The 20,713-nt window shown below is 42.0% G+C and overlaps 1 protein-coding gene across 3 annotated transcripts in view; it reads left to right on the top strand.

Moving 5' to 3' along the window:
- stk39 (serine threonine kinase 39) overlaps positions 1-20,713 on the top strand; it is a 90,627-nt gene that overhangs the window by 9,565 nt on the left and 60,349 nt on the right. For 2 of the 3 annotated variants that reach the window (XM_060930086.1, XM_060930087.1), the window contains exons 2-5: positions 6,944-7,056; positions 9,122-9,230; positions 12,851-12,992; positions 16,117-16,172. In XM_060930086.1, coding sequence (XP_060786069.1) covers positions 6,944-7,056; positions 9,122-9,230; positions 12,851-12,992; positions 16,117-16,172 — 420 coding nt within the window. Of the gene's footprint in view, positions 1-6,943; positions 7,057-9,121; positions 9,231-12,850; positions 12,993-16,116; positions 16,173-20,713 lie in introns of those variants that run through there. The other variant, XM_060930088.1, reaches the window with a different exon arrangement.

The raw sequence follows: 20,713 nt of genomic DNA, 5'->3' as shown, positions 1-20,713 counted from the left end.
TTTGAGCAACGTGCCCAGATATGCTGTCTGATTCCATGAATGGCAGTCTTGCCTCACCATTATCAAGTTGCTATCAAAATTATCAAGAATGATACCCCATTACCAAAATGTCTTTGTCAAAAAGAAGAAAAGTTGACGTAGAGTGCAGAGTTTTCCAGGAAAAATGGACTATTTATTCACAGAGGTGAATACAAAACCAGTGTGCTTGGTATGTAATCAACAGGTTGCAGTGCTCAAAGAATATAATATTCAGCGCCAGGCCCGCCGACAGGGGGGGACAAACGGGTATGTTGTCCCGGGCCCAGGAATGGGGAGGGCCCAGAACTGGGCTCTCATGAAGTTGCGATTAAATTATTTTATTTCATTTCAAAATGTGTTGATTCGGGGGAGAAATGTGCTATATTTGCATTCAATAAATGATTTCTAGATCTTTTGCCTTTATTGTCTTTGAAAAAGGCGTCAAGAACCCCCTACCACCCCTAATGCAAAAATGGTTTGGTCTGACTCTTTGATTAAGGGGAAAAAAACGACATCGTTCGATCATAGCGCTTCGACAATCAGCGTGCGTGCCATTTGCCAACATGCACAAGTCAGGAGCACAGAAAAGAAAAGAGAGGAAGAAACCAAGAGACTCAGGGGCTCACTGCATAAATATTTTAAAAAAGATTCAGATGATGCAGCAGGTACTAGCAAAGGCAGTGGGGCAGCTGAGCCAGGTAAGACACAGCCAACTTTTTCCAGCCCCGTAAAGTAACCCCAACCAAGGCACGCGCGGCACGCGATTCATGTTACAAACGAGGGGAGAGCAAGTCACACTGAACACCATATCAAACGCACAGGGCATTGAATCATTTCATAACCACAACGGCTTAATAACATTGTGTTTCATATATCTGATTGAAGCTAAGAATATTCACATTAGCCCGCAATCATATCCCGCCGTTTCTCGAGCGGTGTGTTCTTCTCTGCTTTTCACACTGGACAGTACGCACGCACAGTATACTATGTTCGCCCCCAGCCCTGCCCGAAATCCCCCGTCCATCGCTGCTCCATCAAGAGCACCCCAATCGCATGATTATAGTAGACTATCCACGAGTTTAGGAATACCTTTTTGAATACCTGTCATTTAAGGGTTGGAGTGAGTAGAGACTGGGATAAGAGAGGTGGGTGTGTGTGTGGGTTGGCCCGGGGGGGGGGGGCCCATTCAGAGCATTTTGTCCCGGGCCCAGCCAAAGCTGTCAGCGGCCCTGTTCAGCGCCTCTATGAGACTCATCGTAAAGAAAAATTTCACAATTTGTATGGACAATTAAGAAAAGAGAAGATAAACGAATTGTTAGCTGGTCTGAAGAAACAGCAGTCTGCATTTACTCGCAGCCGTGAGGTCAGTGATGGAGCAGTGAAAGCTACCGTAGCTACCTTATTGCAAACGAGTTGGTGCAAGCATCCAAGCCATTTTCTGATGGCGAACTTGTGAAAAAATGCATGCCGAAGGCTGCAGAAGTCGTGTGCCCTGAAAAGCAGTCTGCCTTTGCCAACATCAGTGTGGGGAGTTGGTTCAGGTTGTCAGATGTAAAAACGTATTCACTCAACTGTATAAAAATAAACCAGTTGTTTGAGAGTGAAATGCATTTTATTTCAAATCCATTGGCCTCTCTGTGAATAAATGTGTAATAATCTAGATCCCTTGTGATCAGTGATTATGTAGGCTGAAGCTTAAAGCATAGCCTACTGAAAAAACAACGCTAAAGATTTGGAGTTGACAAAGGTTATTTTGCAATTATTTTACTGGTCCGGCCCACTTGAGATCAGACGGGCTGTATGTGGCCCCTGAACCAAAATGAGTTTGACACCCCTGCTTTAAGGTCTTAAGAAAAAAAACAACCAGGAGTGCAGTTCTGTAGTAAAACTTGCTCTAATTATTGTTCTAAAATAAGTGTGAAGACTTTAAATATGACTCTTTTAACTGTTCATGGTTTTCCCCAAAGCGTTTTAGCGTATCGGGGCCGATACGCTTGCTCTGCCTGCCGATACGCTTAGTCGCTTTAGTTAAAATCCGATATGCTTAGATTTATACCAATACGTTAAATTTCCTACCCACAAGTAACTAGATACATAGGAGAGCAAATAACCAATTGATTTACATATTGATTGATATTTGTGTTAAACAATCGGTCTTTTTTTTTTTTTTCTAATGTTTGTGTTGATTCTGTCACAGTAAGATGCCCGCATGGTATGATGTAAACAAACTGTAATCTGTTGGCTGTGCCAAGATCACGTGTTCAAACCGTCCAATAAAAATATCGAAAGAAAATGTCAGACATCCCGGAATTTTCCGATTCGTTATAAGCGATCTCATTGGCTGCCGATGTTGTCCCGCACCAGACGGACAAAGCCGACTGATTTTAATCACAAAAGTTTGACCTAGTCTATTATCATTATGGCTTCGGTCAAAAATTGGTTGACTAAACGTCAACAAACCCACGTGAGTGATGGCGCACAAAACCAGACAACTGTCACAACAACGAAAACGTCGTCAATTTTGATCACAGCGACTGGCTCAAAAAGCACTCGCTGGACAATTTGATCCACATCAGCATGGATGACAGCGACATGGGCTATGAGAGGGTTGCCCAACATTGGGCCAAGCAAAAGCCGAGGAGAATTAATCTGCTTTAAAGGAGTAGAAAACTTAATTTATTAGTTTGTGTTTGCAGAAAGATTATGTATTTATATAAACACTCTCACGAAGTGAAGGTGTCCAAATGTGTCAAATATAGCATCATTTCAAATAATAATCATAAGCATTTTTGGCAAAGTGATGTCACTGGGATCCATTTAACAGAAGAAGGCTCCGGGTTATTCTTTGGTTAAAGGCTCACAGCGACATCACACTGCCAAATCTGCTTATCATTATTATTCGAAATTGTGCTACATTTGACGCTTATTAACAAATTCTCTTCATGAATGTGTTTTATAAATACATAATCTTTCTGCAAACTTAATTCATGCATTTAAGATTTCTTTTCCTTTAAATGTTTTAATCTTAATCTAGTCCATTTAATAAAGTGTCGAAATTTAAACTTTATAATATGCAGTCACAGGCGGCATGGTGGTGTAGTGGTTAGCGCTGTCGCCTCACAGCAAGAAGGTCCTGGGTTCAAGCCCTGGGGCCGGCGAGGGCCTTTCTGTGTGGAGTTTGCATGTTCTCTCCGTGTCCGCGTGGGTTTCCTCCGGGTGCTCCGGTTTCCCCCACAGTCCAAAGACATGCAGGTTAGGTTAACTGGTGACTCTAAATTGACCGTAGGTGTGAATGTGAGTGTGAATGGTTGTGTGTGTCTATGTGTCAGCCCTGTGATGACCTGGAGACTTGTCCAGGGTGTACCCCGCCTTTCGCCCGTAGTCAGCTGGGATAGGCTCCAGCTTGCCTGCGACCCTGTAGAAGGATAAAGCGGCTAGAGATAACGAGATGAGATGAGAATATGCAGTCACAGGGCTCGAAATTCGCGGTGGTCCGGTCGCCCAAGGCGACTTAATTTGTCATTTGGCGGGTAATTCCTGTCACTCGGCAGCCCGGCTGGCTAGTTGAAAATAAAAAATATATATGAAGCGAAGATTCAGACTAGGGCTGTGCGATATATCGAATATACTCGATATATCTCCGAAAATTCTGTGTGAGATACATAAAAATAATTATATCATAACTATCGAGTATTTTATGGTCATCTGCCGACTTGCGTTTGTTTCGTGTTTGTTGCATTCGTTTAAAACCTTTTCCGGTGGTTTTCTCCCTGTCCCTCAGGCAGTAACGTGAGAGGCTGCCTAAGGGTAAAAAAAAACCCCAATAACGTCACACACTCGCCAACCAATCCCGGGCGACATCTAGGTGCTGAAAGGAACTTGCGGGAAGATTTTCTAGTTTCGGTTTACAGCGCAGACTCAGTTCGTGCAATCGCTGGTGTTGCATAAGCTACCGTGTAAGCTCTGTCAATTTCAGCGACAAATTAAAAATGGAAGCGGACAAATTGATTCCTAAAAGAATTAGTAAGGGGTCAGTCATCTGGCATTTTTTTGGATATCGCAAGGAGGACGTGGAACAGCAAATGCCAGTTTGTAAAGTGTGCAAAAAAAAAAAAAAATAGTATCAAAATACTCAGATCTTGAAATAAATGCACATTAGTCATGAACAATGGTAACTACTCTCTTTTGTGTTGTTTTTGACAGAAGTAAAATTCATACATGAACAAATTTTGGCTAGTTGGTTTTCTGTTTGGCGAGTTACTTTGGAAGGTAACTAGTCCGGCTGGCTGGTGGAAAAAAAAAAAAATGAATTTCGAGCCCTGAGTCGCCTTACTTTTCTTTTCAGTGTATCTTAGTTATACATATATTATGGTAATTGCATCAGAAACATTCTAAATCATTACAGTTATAGTAATACAGCAACTTATTTTAAGGTGGCAGGTCTTAGGTTCAGATCCCTTTGTGATCAACAGGAGGTCATGATGATCGATTCTCTTCATTGGACTGTATAAGACGGAGCAAACCACTGGTCATATTTTCATGCACATTTTTGTTACAACACTACTTGATCATAGATAATTAAGGGATCCCCGTAGATTTTCAGTCTATCATATACCTCAGTAATCTATAACAAAACAGTTTAACTTGCATGTTGAACTTTAAGGTGAAATTTCAAATGTGTATACGTTAATACTATTTAGGTCAGAAATCATTGAAACACTGTTAAAATCTATCCTATAATCATGCATCTAAAACCTCGGAGACCCTGAAAATGCACCTGAGAGCATCTATTTTCAAAAAGTTTTCCAGGGGGGCCATGCGCCCGGACCCCCCTAGTTTCACTTCACACCTCTGTTGCTCGCTTTCACGCCTTTGTCGCTCGATTTGGCTGTGTATTATCATGCCAGAATTTAGGGCTTTAATTTTTTTCTGGGGAAAACACTGCTGTTTGTTCAGGTCCAAATGCCCCCCCCCCCCCCCCCCCCCCCCACACACACACACACACGCACGCACGCCAGTAGAGGTCTGCGTGGGACAGAATTTTCAGTCCCGCTCCCGCCCGCGCCTGCCATATTTTGTTCCGCTCCCGCCCGCAAATCCCGCATGATGCAGACGTTCACGTTATTTCTCACGAAAGTTCTTGTCATTGGCTTGGGGAATTAAACATGCTGAGCTTAGCTGAGCTCTCCACTGACCGATCCTTCACCTAGCGCACGTAGCGAGGGTGCGCGTTGCCAGGCGGCATGCGCAGCTGAGGCTTTACAGAGATACCCATTGTGAGCTTCACTAGAGGAACTCTGCTCTTCTGCCATGATCGGAGATCTCAAACACGGAAGAGCGGAAAGGAATCGGAAACGTACGCGAGATTAGACCACTGTGGCAGCGGGGGCGTGGCCAAGCAGCAGTCAGTGAATGGAGGGCGGGGTCGGGGAAGGTAAGTGGCTAGGTCATTACACCTGATGTCAATTTGTGTGTGTGTGTATTTGTTTGTTGCAGGGATGGAGTATAAAGGGAGGGGGAGAGGAGAGAAGAAGGATTCGCTCCCCGACCACAACACGTGTGAGTGAGTGAGTGAGTGAGTCAGTGAACGAGTGAAAGAAAGAAAGCTGAAAAGCTCAATAAAGTGAGTGGGTGTGAACACGAACTCTCGCCTGCTGTGCTTCTGTGCTCCACACACATCGGGGATTACTACAGTGGTGCTGAAACCCGGGACGCACACCACTCACTTTATTGAGCTTTTCAGCTTTCTTTCGTTCACTCACTCTCTCTCTCTCTCTCTCTCTCTCTCTCTCTCTCTCTCTCTCTCTCTCACACACACACACACACACACACGTGTTGTGGTCGGGGAGCGAATCCCTCTTCTCTCCTCTCCCCCTCCCTTTATACTCCATCCCTGCAACAAACACAAACACACAAATTGACATCAAGTGTAATGACCTAGCCACTTACCTTCCCCGACCCCGCCCTCCATTCACAGACTGCTGCTTGGCCACGCCCCCACTGCCACAACCACATCCGCAAATTTAGGTATCTTAAAATGTTTTTATTAATGCCAAATAAAATATCCAGCACAAATTATGTATGATAGACATACATTAATAATTTATAAATTTTATTTTAAACACGTTTTTAGTTAGCGGGACTGCAGCTTATCACCTCTCCCGCCCGCTCCCGCATTGTGCACTCCCCCTCCCGCCCGCGCCCGCAATGAGCTTTCAAAATTTGTCCCGCACTGCTTTGCGTCGGGTCCCGCAGGACTCCCGCGGGAGTGCAGGGCTCTACACACCAGTAAGCTTCGAGGAAATGCTGTCCATTATCGTTTCAATAATACAGAATTACGCAAGGGCTTATACGGTGGACACCCGACATAAACGGCTTGTTTAGCCTTTTTGAAAGGAGTAATCTGTGACCGTGCTGAGTAACCGTTGGCGGTAAAGCTGTAACTATTTCTGACACAGGAAAATCTTCAGGACTGAGGGATTTGCAGTATATTTTTAAGATGGCAAGCTGCACTTTTGGTCTTATTAACTTGTTTTATGGATGTTCCACAACATTAAATGAATAAATGTGTGGTGTCATTCTTAATAAAATATAATTAATAAAAAAAAATTATAATTGTTGGCACAAAAAATGAATAAAATGCTTTGGGTGTGCTTGCATGCTGTGCAATCACATCATTCTGTCATTGATTGGTTGATTTATTTTTATTTTTTTTTTTAATACCAGCATGCCCTTAGCGTTTTTATTCCTTCCACATTCAACCCATAAACTGGAATCATTCCTAATTTCTGTCACTGAACTTGTCTTTGAATGTGCTTTCACCTATTATGCCTTGGCTTTCAGTTTTTAATCCATATCTGGCAGTATTTAGCGTGCTACACAAGTTTGAAGTGTATTCTAAACCTGTCTTATTTGTCATTTGTAGGCAGTGGAGCCACAGCAGTAGTCCAGGCTGCTCTCTGCCTCCCTCGACAAGAACGCGTGGCTATCAAGAGGATCAACCTGGAGAAATGCCAGACCAGCATGGAGGAACTACTGGTAAGATCAGAAAACTGATTTGCTCTCTTTACGGTCTCTGCATTTTGTGTTCAAAGAGTGATGCACACTCTCTTTCTCGACGTTGCAGATCTCCACTCCTGCACTCGGAAGAGAAATTTATTCAGATTTAACAGTCTGAGTAACAGATTGAATTCTGTATGATGGCTATCTGCCAATAGCTTCAGATTGATTTTTAAATCAATTCATAACTTGGTCTTCTCTGCATTGCAGAGTTCTACAGGGGGGAAAAGAACAAAACCGCACTTAATTCCAGGTTTGAGAATGAACTTATCGTTTTGGATTCTGTGATTCTAATGAGAGATGCTTTTGATAAACGAGTGCTCTGCAGCAAATTTGTGGTTTGGGAAAAGACAGGAAACAGTAAACATCTCTATTGTTTGCAATTCAACAGATGTAGAAAACTCTTAATTTACGATGAACCACAATAACTAATCTGTTTTATGCGTGGTGATTAGTGACTACTTTGTTTTCTTAAAAGTGTAAAAAAAGACTCTTGAAATTAGGTTTTTTTTTGTGGCATATCTCAAGAGTACTTAAAGTTGAGACAAACACAGTCCTAGACTCCATCCATCCATTTTGGCAGATCACTACAGTGATGTGGCCGCTCTGACGTCTTCAGCCATCAAAGTCTCTAGGGAACGTTACAGTAGTGGTTTCCTGTTGCCTTCTACTGGATTATTATAGAGGTTTTCTCCTCTCAACCACTCATTCACACACGGACAATTTAAAGCCAACAATTAGCCTAACAACATGTTTTTGGACTGTGTGTGTGTGTGTGGGGGGGGCGTATGGAATCAATTTTGTGCCAAAATGTTCATACAATACTTTTGAAATATCAAACAAAAACGACAAATCAAAATACAAAAAAAGAAAAAAAAAGTCGATTTTTTTTAGACTGGCAAACAAATTATTCGTGTAATCGTGCAAAATATCAGTCTATTACTCTTCAGAAACCTTTTATTTTTGTTCTGCGTCTTTCTCAGTTTCGCTTGACGTAATTTATTTTGGTTGCGATTCCAGCTTTCTCGTTTGCGCTCCCTGACTTTTTGCTTGCAGTTTTGGCACAAACTTCACGTGTGGGTGGGCTGTCCAGGAGTGCATTCCCATTGGCTAACTTGTGTTTGACTGACAGCTACGCTCAGCCATTCCCCGGAGGCTGTTGCGGCCATTCTCTCCTCGGATTCTGGCGGACTGTTTGACGAGTGGCCGATCCATTGACGATAAACAAGGCTCGAGTGGACTTCAGTGGCGACTATGATATTGAATTAATTCAACAAAGTGTAAATTCAATATCAGAGTCGCCACTGAAGTCCACTCGATCCTTGTTTACCGTCAACGGATCGGTCACTCGGCAAACAGTCCGCCAGAATCCGAGTAGGGAATGGCTGAGCGTAGCTGTCAGTCAAACACAAGTTACCCAATGGGAATGCGTTCCTGGACAGCCCGCCCACACGTGAAGTTTGTGCCAAAACTGCAAGCAAAAAGTCAGGGAGCGCAAACGAGAAAGCTGGAATCGCAACCAAAATAAATTACGTCAAACAAAACTGAGAAAGACGCGGAACAAAAATAAAAGGTTTCTGAAGAGTAATAGACTGATATTTTGCACGATTACACGAATAATTTGTTTGCCAGTCTAAAAAAATTTACTTTTTTTTCTTTTTTTGTATTTTGATTTGTCGTTTTTGTTTGATATTTCAAAAGTATTGTATGAACATTTTGGCACAAAATTGATTCCATAAAACCGGAGCACCTGGAGGAAACACGGGGAGAACATGCAGACTCCACACAGAAAGGCCCCTGTCGGCCGCTGGGCTCGAACCCAGAACCCGCTTGCTGTGAAGCGACAGCGCTAACCACTGCACCACCGTGCTGCCTAGCCCTAGACTACGCAGAGATTAAACAGAATAGAAATACAGGCAAAATGCTTTGAGTTCACATATTCACTTGACATAATGATATTAATGAACTTGATGTCAACGAAAGTGCATGTGTTTTTTTTTTTATATATATTTTTTTATTTCATGATCTTCTGTCTTTAATTTAGAAAGAAATCCAAGCCATGAGCCAGTGCAACCATCCGAATGTAGTGACGTATTTTACCTCATTTGTGGTGAAGGATGAGCTTTGGTTGGTTATGAAACTACTGAGTGGAGGTAAGAAGATCCTCGATTTTATGCTTTACAATGCTTCATCTGTCCTTTTAATTTTCACCAAGGCCCAACACAAGCACACGTTTTCTCAGGAGGAGAATTTCAAAATCATCCAGCGAACTCGGAGAAGTCAGGATATAAGGATTATTTTTGCAATGAGTATCTCCATCATTTATAAAATATGTATGAACGCACATAAATCCAATTACCTCTTGGACAGTATCTTGGAGCACACCTGCAGGAGAGTGTAAAGTGCTCCGTGCTGTTTATAAGACCGAAGTGACACCCCTGATCGCAATCAACAGTGAAACAGAGGCTCATATAAGCCACGCTGCTGGTAATAGTATCCACCTCTGCACTTATAGAAACCATTCCCATTCACTGGAGCTCCTTGGTGACAGAGATGCACTGTTCAGGTGAACCTGCTAATTTATATGGGTATTCTTATCATTGTGTGGTCTGAACAAAGAATTTGCAAAAGCTGTTGGATGTAATGATTTAATCATCTCTACACGAGGTTATATCGCCATGACTTACTGTGTTTTATATGTCCAGACTTGCCGACCTTTTACACATTTCAAAAAGGATCATTTCAGTTTAACATTGGAGTGTGTGCCAGTGTTATGAATTTGGAATGATTTGCACATGATTTGTGCACACAAGATTTGCCTCGCCCCCTTCTTCCCATCTCGCTTTAATCATCTCGAGTTTCAATTGTGCTGCTTGCACTGACGCCCTCATTTCATGGTAAATGGAGAATGTTTGGAGTCCCTTAATATGAAATGAAATATGTGCCCAAATCCAGGGACACATGTCCACCCGGGGGCGTTTTGAGTTATTGACAGATTCAGAAAGTACAGTTTCTAAGCTTTCCAATGATGCCTTCCATATGGAGATCTGACAATATTTGAAGAATGTGTGGCCTTTTGAAAGTGTATACCTCTTAAAACAGAAAAGGGAGAAAATCGCCCTCAAAGTTTTCCATCTCAGCTACTCTGGGTGTAGGGCGGGCACATAATGGTGCTCATTTGCATGATATTAAGGAAAGCCCTACCCCCTACGAGCTAGCACGATACTACTTTCATGTAAACAAAGATCACCACGTCAATTTTCCTTCCATGCAAAGTATGCCCAACACAATTATGAAGTACAAAAATAAGTCCTAAAGTATACTTTAACGTTTTGTGGTTGAAAAATTACTCACACCGTAAGAAAGAGAGCACGATGATGACACAACTAACACAACGCTAGTTTCATATAAAGCCTCAGTCACAACCGGCCGTACGTGCTCCTACGGCCGGTCTACATGCAAAAAACGCAAGAAATGCACGGAGGGCGCGTGTGAAACGCACGAGAGCGCGCGTGTGATGTGCTGATTTTCGAGCCGCAGACCGGCCGCAGAGGTTCTTTGTCATGTCAAACAAACTCTACGGGCGCTTACGTTTCTTTCAGGTTGCAAGACAAACTTACGGCCAACGCGCGTCTTTCTCCATGAACAAAAAAAAAACAAAAACGCAGCGATTTGGGAAACGCCAAAAATCACACGGCCAAAAAATCGTACGTCCGGTTGTGACCTAGGCTTAACCAAACCACAACACTCTCCGTTACATGCAAAAATAACCACACAGCCTTAGATTAATAAACTTACCCCATCAGAAAGAGAAACGGCGCCTTGCACACACCAATGCCTCCGATGGAATGTAATCCTAGCTTCCTTTTGGTTGCGTTTTTTTTGCTAGAAATGGTTATCTCCGATGTAAAAACCGTGTGTCTGTTTGCTTCGCGGTGTTTCAGCTCCTCTGCGCTCTGTTTACCTTCCTCACTCCATAGTGAAATTACATGCCTGTATGCAGCTTAAGTAGCCACGAGCTCAGCTCGTATCATACAGCTGATTCACGAAAAAAACAAAACAAAAGACTTAAATCATCATGTGAATGGCCCATATGGTAATTTACCCACACCCCCCAGCAGGCTACAGTCCTGACAAAAACGAGACAATTTGCAACAAAAAATTTATGCTTTTCCAACAAAACAATCTATTATCTGAAATACTGATTGCATTCTTCAAGATCTCAACTTGCACATGATGGAAAAAAAACAAAAATCACAGATTTCGAAAAAAAAATGCTTCTTTTGCGATTATCTTGGATTCGTTTCGGCCGACATGTGTCCCTGGATTCGGTGAGGCGTCACATATATTTATGTATGTTTCACTTGACTAACGTTAAGCAAGTATATAATTGACATCAACAAAACTACATTTAGTCGGATGCCATTTAAAAAAAAAAATGGCCAAAAATGTGGAGAAAAAAAACAATCCCTTTTGGTTTTCAGCCAAAAGAGAAAAAAGGACAAAATATTTTAATCTAAAAGATGACTTTTATGCCTTCAACGAAGTGTCAAATCTATCCATCCATTATCTGTAGCCGCTTATCCTGTACAGGATCGCGGGCAAGCTGGAGCTTATCCCAGCTGACTATAGGCGAGAGGCAGGGTACACCCTGGACAAGTCGCCAGATCATCGCAGGGTGTTAGATTTAACACTTGATAAATAATGTGATCATACGTCCTTCCCGCACCAGGACCTGGTCTTCCCAGGTAGTCTCCCGTCCCAGTACTACCCAGGCCCTTGAAACGCATTGGGCGGCGTCGATCTCTGTTTCCATAGCCCTCTGCCTCTCACCTATATAGCTAGGGTTACAGTGGGGGGCTAGTCCTCTGGTAATCGCAAGAGTTTGACTCCCCACTCACATCTGTATTGCAGTGTGCCTTGCCAGATGGCAGTAGGTACCATTTTTATGATGGTCTTTGGTATGACCCGACCACGAGTAGAACTTCCAATCGAGAGGCAGACATGCTATCTAATGGTGATAATGAGAATGATTAACACTGCTGTTTTTTTTTTTTCTCCTGCCCTGGTCAGCACTCAAACATGTTCTAATACTTTTAACAGCACCAGCTTCATCAAAAGAGGAAAAAGAATCATCAGGAGATGACCGATCCCTCCCCTGGCCCCCACATGAAACCCCACTCTAAATTTTTCTAAGTTGAACTGGTTGCCATGGAAATATGGAAAACATAAAAATCACAGAAATCCCCAAATGTCAAAAGGCACAACTCCTCTAGTGACTTAACATAACTGTCAGGTTTCATGAAAAAAAAAAAACAAATAATTTGAGTTATGGTCCGGAAACTGAAATGTTTCCAGATGGACAGAGCACTAGCTATAGCCCCCCGCATTATATATCCGGGGGAGAAAACTGTTGGTCATGCTGACTGAAGGAGAACTGATTTGTAAAATAATTTGATTGAAAATGTACTTGTTCTGTCTATCTATTTATTATGGTTTACTGCAGAATCCACTATCCTACTGGCTTTACCCAATTGCCACTGCCAGCAAGCATTTCCCGACTATACAGCTGATGTTGTTGTTATTATTAGGTCCTCCCCTAGTTGTTGGATGCTAGTTTTCCTGTCTTTTTTTTTTTTAGGCTGTCATTTCTTTTTGTGAACTTATATTTTTAAAAAAAATGGTAAATCACAAGTAGGGGAAATCTGTATCCAACAAGCCTACCCTATTTATTTATTTATTTATTTATATTTATTTTTGTGTGTGTGTTCAGGCTCAGTATTGGACATTATAAAGCACACATGTAGCAAAGGGGAGCACAAAAATGGTGTGTTGGACGAAGCCACGATAGCTACTATTTTAAAAGAAGTTTTAGAGGGTCTTGATTACCTGCACAGAAATGGACAAATTCACAGGTAGGAAAATCCTACAAAATGGTACTCTTGTTGACGGTTAGTTATTAATGCAAAATGGGGACATATGAACATTCAGTTCCCAGTTTATTTGGTACATCTCACTTGTTTCAACACTCCTTCAACACTATATAATTATGGTATTTACACTACCCCTTGAACTCGGCGCACACGGGCGATTTTTCCGTCGCTTGGTTGTGCAACTTTTTGATGCAAGCAAAAAATTGCTTCGTGTGCGGATATTTGCGATGGCGATTTTCTTTTTTTCCCCTTCTTTTATTTATTTATTTATTTATTTATTTTTGTTGCTTGCGACAGATTGCAGGTATCAAACATGCTTGATCTTTTGTGACAAAAAAAAATCGCCAGTTGTTGACTTGTTGCAGAGATATCGCCGCGTATGCATGTCTTTGCGATAACGAAGTGATTACCTCCAAAGGCTAAGCCAATCCCTGCCCGCGAAGTAGTCACATGATTTCCACGTGCCTTTCATCCCCCTCCCCAGCTCGCCAACTGGTCGCAGATAACTCACACACGCAGCTACCAGAGAGGGGAAACTCACGTCCAAAAATCGCAATACGCTTGCGACGAGAAGTTGCCCGTGTACACCAGGCTTTACACTATACAATAGCGTCTGAAGCCCAGTTAGTTCAATTAGTGCACAATTTATCAGCCACTTGATTGGAAAGGGCCTACAATAGAGCTGATCAGATATTATTTGAGTGGTTGATCATTCTCAGCCGTGATCTTGATAAAGTGCTAGATAATTAACACAAGCTGTGCATGGGGGAGAAGAGCTTTAGTATCTGCTGATAGAACCAGACCAACCAGTCCATATTGTGAACCAACACAATAGTTGTGTCTAAAAGTGAAGACAGAGTTGTAAGTGAATACTGCTACAGTGGTATGCAAAAGTTTGGGCACCCCTAGTCAAAATTGCTGTTACTATGAACAGTTAAGGAAGTTGAAGATGAAATGATCTCTAAAAGGCATAAAGTTAAAGATGACTCATTCCCTTTATATTTAAAGCAAAAACAATTTTTCATCTTTTATATCTTCAAAATGACAAAGGAAAAGGGCATGAAGCAAAAGTTTGGGCACCCTGCATGGTTAGTACCTAGTAACACCCCCTTTGGCAAGTATCACAGCTTGTAAACACTTTTTGTAGCCAGCTAATAATCTTTCAGTTCTTACCTGGGGGATTTTCACACATTCATCCTTGCAAAAGGCTTCCAGTTCTACAAGTTTCTTGGGCTGTCTTGCATGCACTGCTCTTTTGAGATCTATCCACAGATTTGCAATGATGTTTAGGTCAGGGGACTGTGAGGGCCAGGGCAAAACCTTCAGCTTGTGCCTCTTGAGGTATTCCATTGTAGAGTTTGAGGTGTGTTTTGGATCATCGTCTTATTGTAGGACCCATCCTCTTTTTAACTTCAACTTTTTTACAGATGGTGTGATGTTTGCTTCCAGCATTTGCTGGTATTTATTCGAATCCATGCTTCCCTCGACCAATGAAATGCGCCCTGTGCCACTGGCTGCAACACAACCCCAAAGCATGATCGATCCACACCCATGCTTCAGAGTTGGAGAGGTGTTCTTTTCCTGGAATTTGGCACCCTTTTTTCTCCAAACATACCTTTGCACATTGTGGCCAAAAAGTTCTATTTTGATTTCATCAGTCCACAGGACTTGTTTCCAAAATGCATCAGGCTTATTTAGATGTTCATTTGCAAACTTCAGACGCTGAATTTTGTGGCTAGGATGCAGGAACGGTTTTCTTCTGATGACTCTCCCATGAAGGTCATATTTGTTCAGGCGTTGCTGCATAGTAGAACAGTGCACCACCACTCCAGGGTCTGCTAAATCTTTCTGAAAGTCTTTTGCAGTCAAACAGGGGGTTTTATTTGCCTTTCTAGCAATCCAACGAGCAGTTCTTTCAGAAAGTTTTCTTCATCTTCCAGACCTCACCTTGATCTCCACTGTTTCTGTTAACTGCCATTTCTTAATAACATTACGATCTGAGGAAACAGCTACCTGAAAACACTTTGCTACGTTCTTGTAGCCTTCTCCTGCTTTGTGAGCATCAATTATTTTATTATTCAGAATGCGAGGGAGTTGCTTAGAGGAGCCCATGGCTGTTGATTTTGGGGACAAGTTTGAGGAGTCAGAGAATTTATACAACTTTGAAATCTGCATCATCTGACCTTTCCTAACGAAGAATTTAAACAAGCCACAGCTCAATAAGCTAATTAAGGTCTGGAACCTTGGTAAAAGTTACCTGAGAACTCAAATGTATTAGGGTGCCCAAACTTTCGCATGGTGTTCCTTTTCTTTTTTCACCCTCCAATTGTACAAAATAATACACAAATCTTGCAGAAACCGCTGAAAAGAAATGTGTCGTCTTTACCTTTATGCCTTTTGGTGATCAGTTCATCTTCTGCTCACTTAACTATTCACAGTAACAGACATTTTCAGTAAGGATGCCCAAATTTTGCATGCCACTTTATAATAATTAATCATCTATACCGCTTATTTGTCAGGGTCACGGGGAAGCTGGAGCCAATCCCTTCTGACTTCTGGTGAGAGGTGGGGTACACCCTGGGCATGTTGCCAGTCTATCGCAGGGCTAACATAGAGACTAGCAACCATTTACACACATGGGTAATTTAGTCGTCAGTTTACATAATCCGCATGTCCTTGGACTGTCGGAGTAAACCACAGCACAGAAAAGTTCCAGTCGGCCGCAAGATTCAAACCCAGAACCCTTTTACTGTGAGGCGACAGAGTTAACCACTGTACCGCCATGCCGCCCTGGGAATAATCTAGCACCTAAATAATATCTGATTTGAGACTCCAGATTCAAGGATTCAAAGCTTTATTTGTAGCGGTGGCTTTCTGTTGACGCACAGGGTAGAGGGGGGAATTTGTGCAAAGCAAAAGGGTTACAATATACCCACAGTACAGAGTCACCTACCTGATAAAACATCCTGTGAGTGTAGATACAAGGTATGTGTCCCTAATAAACTGGTAATTGGGTGTATGTTGTATTGGAAACGTACAGTAATTAAGACATCTCTTGTGTCACAAAGGAATGAACAAAGAACATGTTCTTAATGTTTGACCTTAGGGACGTGAAAGCTGGGAACATCCTGTTGGGAGAGGACGGCTCCGTGCAGATAGCAGGTTTGCTTCACAGTACATCACCTTCTGAACCAGAGGATATATATATATTTTTTAAATTCTGTGAAATAGAACATTGTGACAAGGGGCATCAAACGGCATGGTGAAATGCATTTGAAATTTTTGTGTCGACTAGTAAAATGATAAAAGGCATCACATTGGAAACTCGTTTGCATAATTTAAAACGTATGTTTTTCTGTGCATAAGCATGCTTAAAATAACACATTAGAACCACCCTAAGACCCTGTCCACACGTAGCCGGGTATCTGCTAAATCGAAGATATTTTTCTACGTTTTGGCCTGTCATCCACATGAAAACACATCAAAAACGAATATTTAAAAAAACTCCGGGCAAAGTGAAGATTTTTGAAAACTCCGTGTATGCCTTTTCGTGTAGACAGAGATAACCGGAGTTTTGCGTTTTAGAACGTCACAATCTGCGCCAAAAAAATGACAACAAATCTGCCCTGACGTCAAACGTGCGACCTTTGTTTACTGCAGAAGCCAGATTAAGCATGGACTTAAGCTAGCCGCACACCACGGCGATCCACGCGGTACCGAACCGACCCATTTCAGAGCCGACTCCCGACTGTTGACGAGTGCAGTCGCGATTGAAGCGACACGTGACAACTTAATAGCTTTGTGATTAGCTATTGGATATAGTTACTGTTAAATCCAACACTTGAAGATGCTACAGGCTGAATTACAAATGACACAACACGGAATATGTAGCGCACTATCTAGGCTGCATGAGCTATTATTCCCAACCTTAAATAGTGCACTTATATAGGGGAGTTAAAGCGATTTGGAATTCAGCCACACAACTTGAGCAGAGTGGCTTTCCAGCCCACTGTGTCTATGGATAAAGCTTCAGTCTATGGAATTACAGTGTATACCTGCATTAGGTGCTACCAACACGTATTTCTCGCGCTAGAAATTGTGTTTAATGATGTCACGTGTTATATGCGAAAGATATGATTGGCTATTGCTAGCGACTCTCCCCGATCAGTCTGGCTCCCGATTAGTTTTTCGAATCGGCTGTGAGATGAGTCGGTACCATTGAAAACTCGTCTTTACGCCTGACTCGCGACTTCAGTTGGCTCGGTACGCTGAAAATCGGCGTAGTGTGTGGCTAGCTAAAGAGTAATGGATCGGAGTAGTGCCTTGAAAGCGTTAATTATTGTGCAGGTGCTATTTACATGTTTAATTTTAGAAGCCCAACTACTGCTCCAAGAGCACAGGCGATGTGATTAGGGGGTAGGATTTGGGGAAATAATGCCATCTACAGGTTTGGAATGCTTATGAATGTGATTGAAAACGCAGATGTTCGGTTATGTGTGGAAGGGATTTTTTTCGAAGACGAGGTGGTGTGGATAAAACATTTTTATAAACGGAGGGGGGGAAAATGTTCGGTTTTAAAAATACCCGGCTACGTGTGTACATGGCATTAGAGTCTGTTTAAATATGTTTCCAAATGCTTGTCGCATGCTGTACGGTCAAGTAGCAAGTCTAATCCTATTTAAAGTGTTGTTTTTTTTTGAAAAGCACCAATTAAGATCGGATTAAAGGATTCCTGTAACTATAAAAGTTTTTTTTTTTTTTTAAGAGCTCTTCATTAATTAACTTCCTTGGCTGGGAAAATGCTGCAGTAATTAGTTTGCAGAGTCAGCGTGCACATGGCTAATGTGCTATTTCTGGGTTTTACCAATAAGATTTATGTTTTATCTTAAACCCTTAATGATCGTGTCAGTTATATTTATTTACACTGAAGGAGTTAATAAGCCATTGTTTTATGCCTTAAGTTAAGTGAAACCTGTTTAACTCGGTTTCTACATTTCCTCTACCGTTGTTACTTATATCTTAATACTACATTAAGTACTACATAATAAATAGTCTAGTCTATTCTTATTCCTCTCTGGGCTAGGTAGAAGATATGAGTAGGAAAGTGTATATTTGATGACACAAGGCTATTGCTGGGTTTCACGTGATGTCGCATCCACCTCATTAGTTATTCAAAACTTTAGCTGGCGGTTTACCAAAGCTCAGTTGACAAAGCATTTGTACAGAGAAGGTGCATTGCTCGCATGAAAAATGCCTTACGCTCGTGTTGTTTTAGGTTGTTCGAATCGATCAAACCATGAAACTGATGAGTTTCCTCAGGGTTCCCTGTGAGCTAATAAAAAAAAAAAAAAAGTAGTGCTGTCAAAAATGTCGCGTTATTAACACGTTAACTTGACTCAATTTTAACGGCGATAATTTTTTTATCGCGAGATTAACGCTCTGTGGCATGATGTAGGTTTTTCATAAGCTTTTGAAACTGCCAGGAACTTGGAACAGAGACTTTGGTTAGAAAACCGATAGCAGCTAGACTGTAATGCCACGCCCCGCACAGCCAGAGTCCTCTGCCCCCCGCCCCCCAAGAACCAGCGCGGGCAGGGCACGCTAGTAGAGATGGGATTTATGGCTCTTTGATGGGATCCACATCTTTGTGATCCGTTCTTTGAAAAGAGCCGTTCAAAAGACTGGCTCATTTGGCTCTTTTTAAATATTTATTCAGTTTTAAGAAGACAGCGTCTAAAGAAGCCAGATCCCTCTGAACTGTAAACTCAATGCTATCCCAGAAATCCTTCCTGTAATATGCAAATTTGGCCGCCTCTGATTGGACAGCGCGACGCATCAACAGGCAGAAAGTGTAAAAGTACAAAATGTGTTAAGTGAGCTGAAACAGTAAAGATCAGATTCAATGCAATATTTATCAACGAACAACTTAAAGTTAATATAATAGTGTACTTTATATTATAATCAAGCATGTCAAGCCTACCGTCACTGTGTAACCTCATCTCATCTCATCTCATTATCTCTAGCCGCTTTATCCTGTTCTACAGGGTCGCAGGCAAGCTGGAGCCTATCCCAGCTGACTACGGGCGAAAGGCGGGGTACACCCTGGACAAGTCGCCAGGTCATCACAGGGCTGACACATAGACACAGACAACCATTCACACTCACATTCACACCTATGGTCAATTTAGAGTCACCAGTTAACCTAACCTGCATGTCTTTGGACTGTGGGAGAAACCGGAGCACCCGGAGGAAGCCCACACGGACACGGGGAGAACATGCAAACTCCACACAGAAAGGCCCTCGCCGGCCACGGGACTCGAACCCAGGACCTTCTTGCTGTGAGGCGACAGCGCTAACCACTACACCACCGTGCCGCCCACTGTGTAACCTATCTCTCTTTAGTTGTAGACTAACTCAAACAGTAGATTATTTCACTCATGGTTCTCTTGCTAGCCCCACGCCGGTGCTTGGCTTAGGTTTCACTTTGCAGTGGCTGTGTCAAGACGTGTTATGCTTTGCAATAAAAAAAAAAACATTGGTACAAAGCAAGCCCATTCACTTTTTTATGCTGATAAGAGAATTACAATGGTCTTTTATGTGACAAAAATGTGCGATTAAATTGCGATTAATCGCGAGTTAACTATGACTGTCGCGACATTAATCGCGATTAAATATTTTAATCGCTTGACAGCACTAAAAAAAAGGTGAACGAACACAGGATTTCACAAAAAGACATCGAGAAATGTGGCTTTTGAACCTCTCACTGAAATCGAAGAGAGCCGAGTCGAAGCATGCTCGAGTTTGCAGTGATCACTTGGTGAAAGGTTTGTATTTCCCTCTCAGCGATGTCCTTAGTGTTCTCCAAGTACTTTTCTTGCTGTGTGTCGTTATTTTACGGTACTTTTTTTTTTTTTTTATTATTCACGAAGCGCTAAAGTCCCCAGCTGTTTCTTTTGTTTACTCCTCAAAGTCCATATGCATGAAGGTCACGACAAAATTCTTCCCCAGCCGTACAGTCACAATGCGCCATGATCACGTCTCCATCTTGTTTAACTAAGATCCAGCAGCTGGTTTCACTAAGTTAGACTATGACTTTAACTTAGACAGCGGGTATAGTTGGGCTTAGCATAGACGTCTAACAAATACTGTTGCACAAAGCAGTTAAGACTCCGACTATCTTAAGTCGTACTATGCTGCAAAGGATTGTGGGTATTTTAAGACTCTTTTCAAAACAAAAAAAAATGGCGGACAGTGGTCGTTCAGTGCCGTTTAGCCACTCGGAAAATCTGGCTATATTAGAGGAATTTAATTCCTACAAAGACGTTTTATTAGGCAAATTCAGCGAAGAATGTAGCAATAAGAAAAAACATGAAGTGTGGGAAAAAATAACGTCGTCTGTGAATAGCGTTAATCCATCTGCGAGAAGAGATGTTGCTGCCGTGCAGAAACGGTTTAAAAATATGGTCCAAGAAGCAAAAAAAGAAATTTTCAAACGTAAAAACACCCCCACTGGAGGAGGGGGTTTGAAGAAACTAAAAGTAACCACCGAAATGGTCGTCAACATTTATGGCGACGAGTCGCCCTTATTCTGCAGCTGGTTTCACTAAAGTAGTTTAGACTGGTCTATGGGTTAAGATTGGTCTTAAGTTTCTTTATAGACCAGTCTCAGGTCTTTAAAGGGGTTTCTGATGATCTTTGTGAAT

The sequence above is a fragment of the Neoarius graeffei genome, chromosome 9 (genome assembly GCF_027579695.1).
Source record: "Neoarius graeffei isolate fNeoGra1 chromosome 9, fNeoGra1.pri, whole genome shotgun sequence".
Lineage (NCBI taxonomy): Eukaryota > Metazoa > Chordata > Actinopteri > Siluriformes > Ariidae > Neoarius > Neoarius graeffei.
The sequence above is the reverse complement of the archived record's forward strand: the minus strand, read 5'-3'. Positions and strand labels throughout refer to the sequence as shown.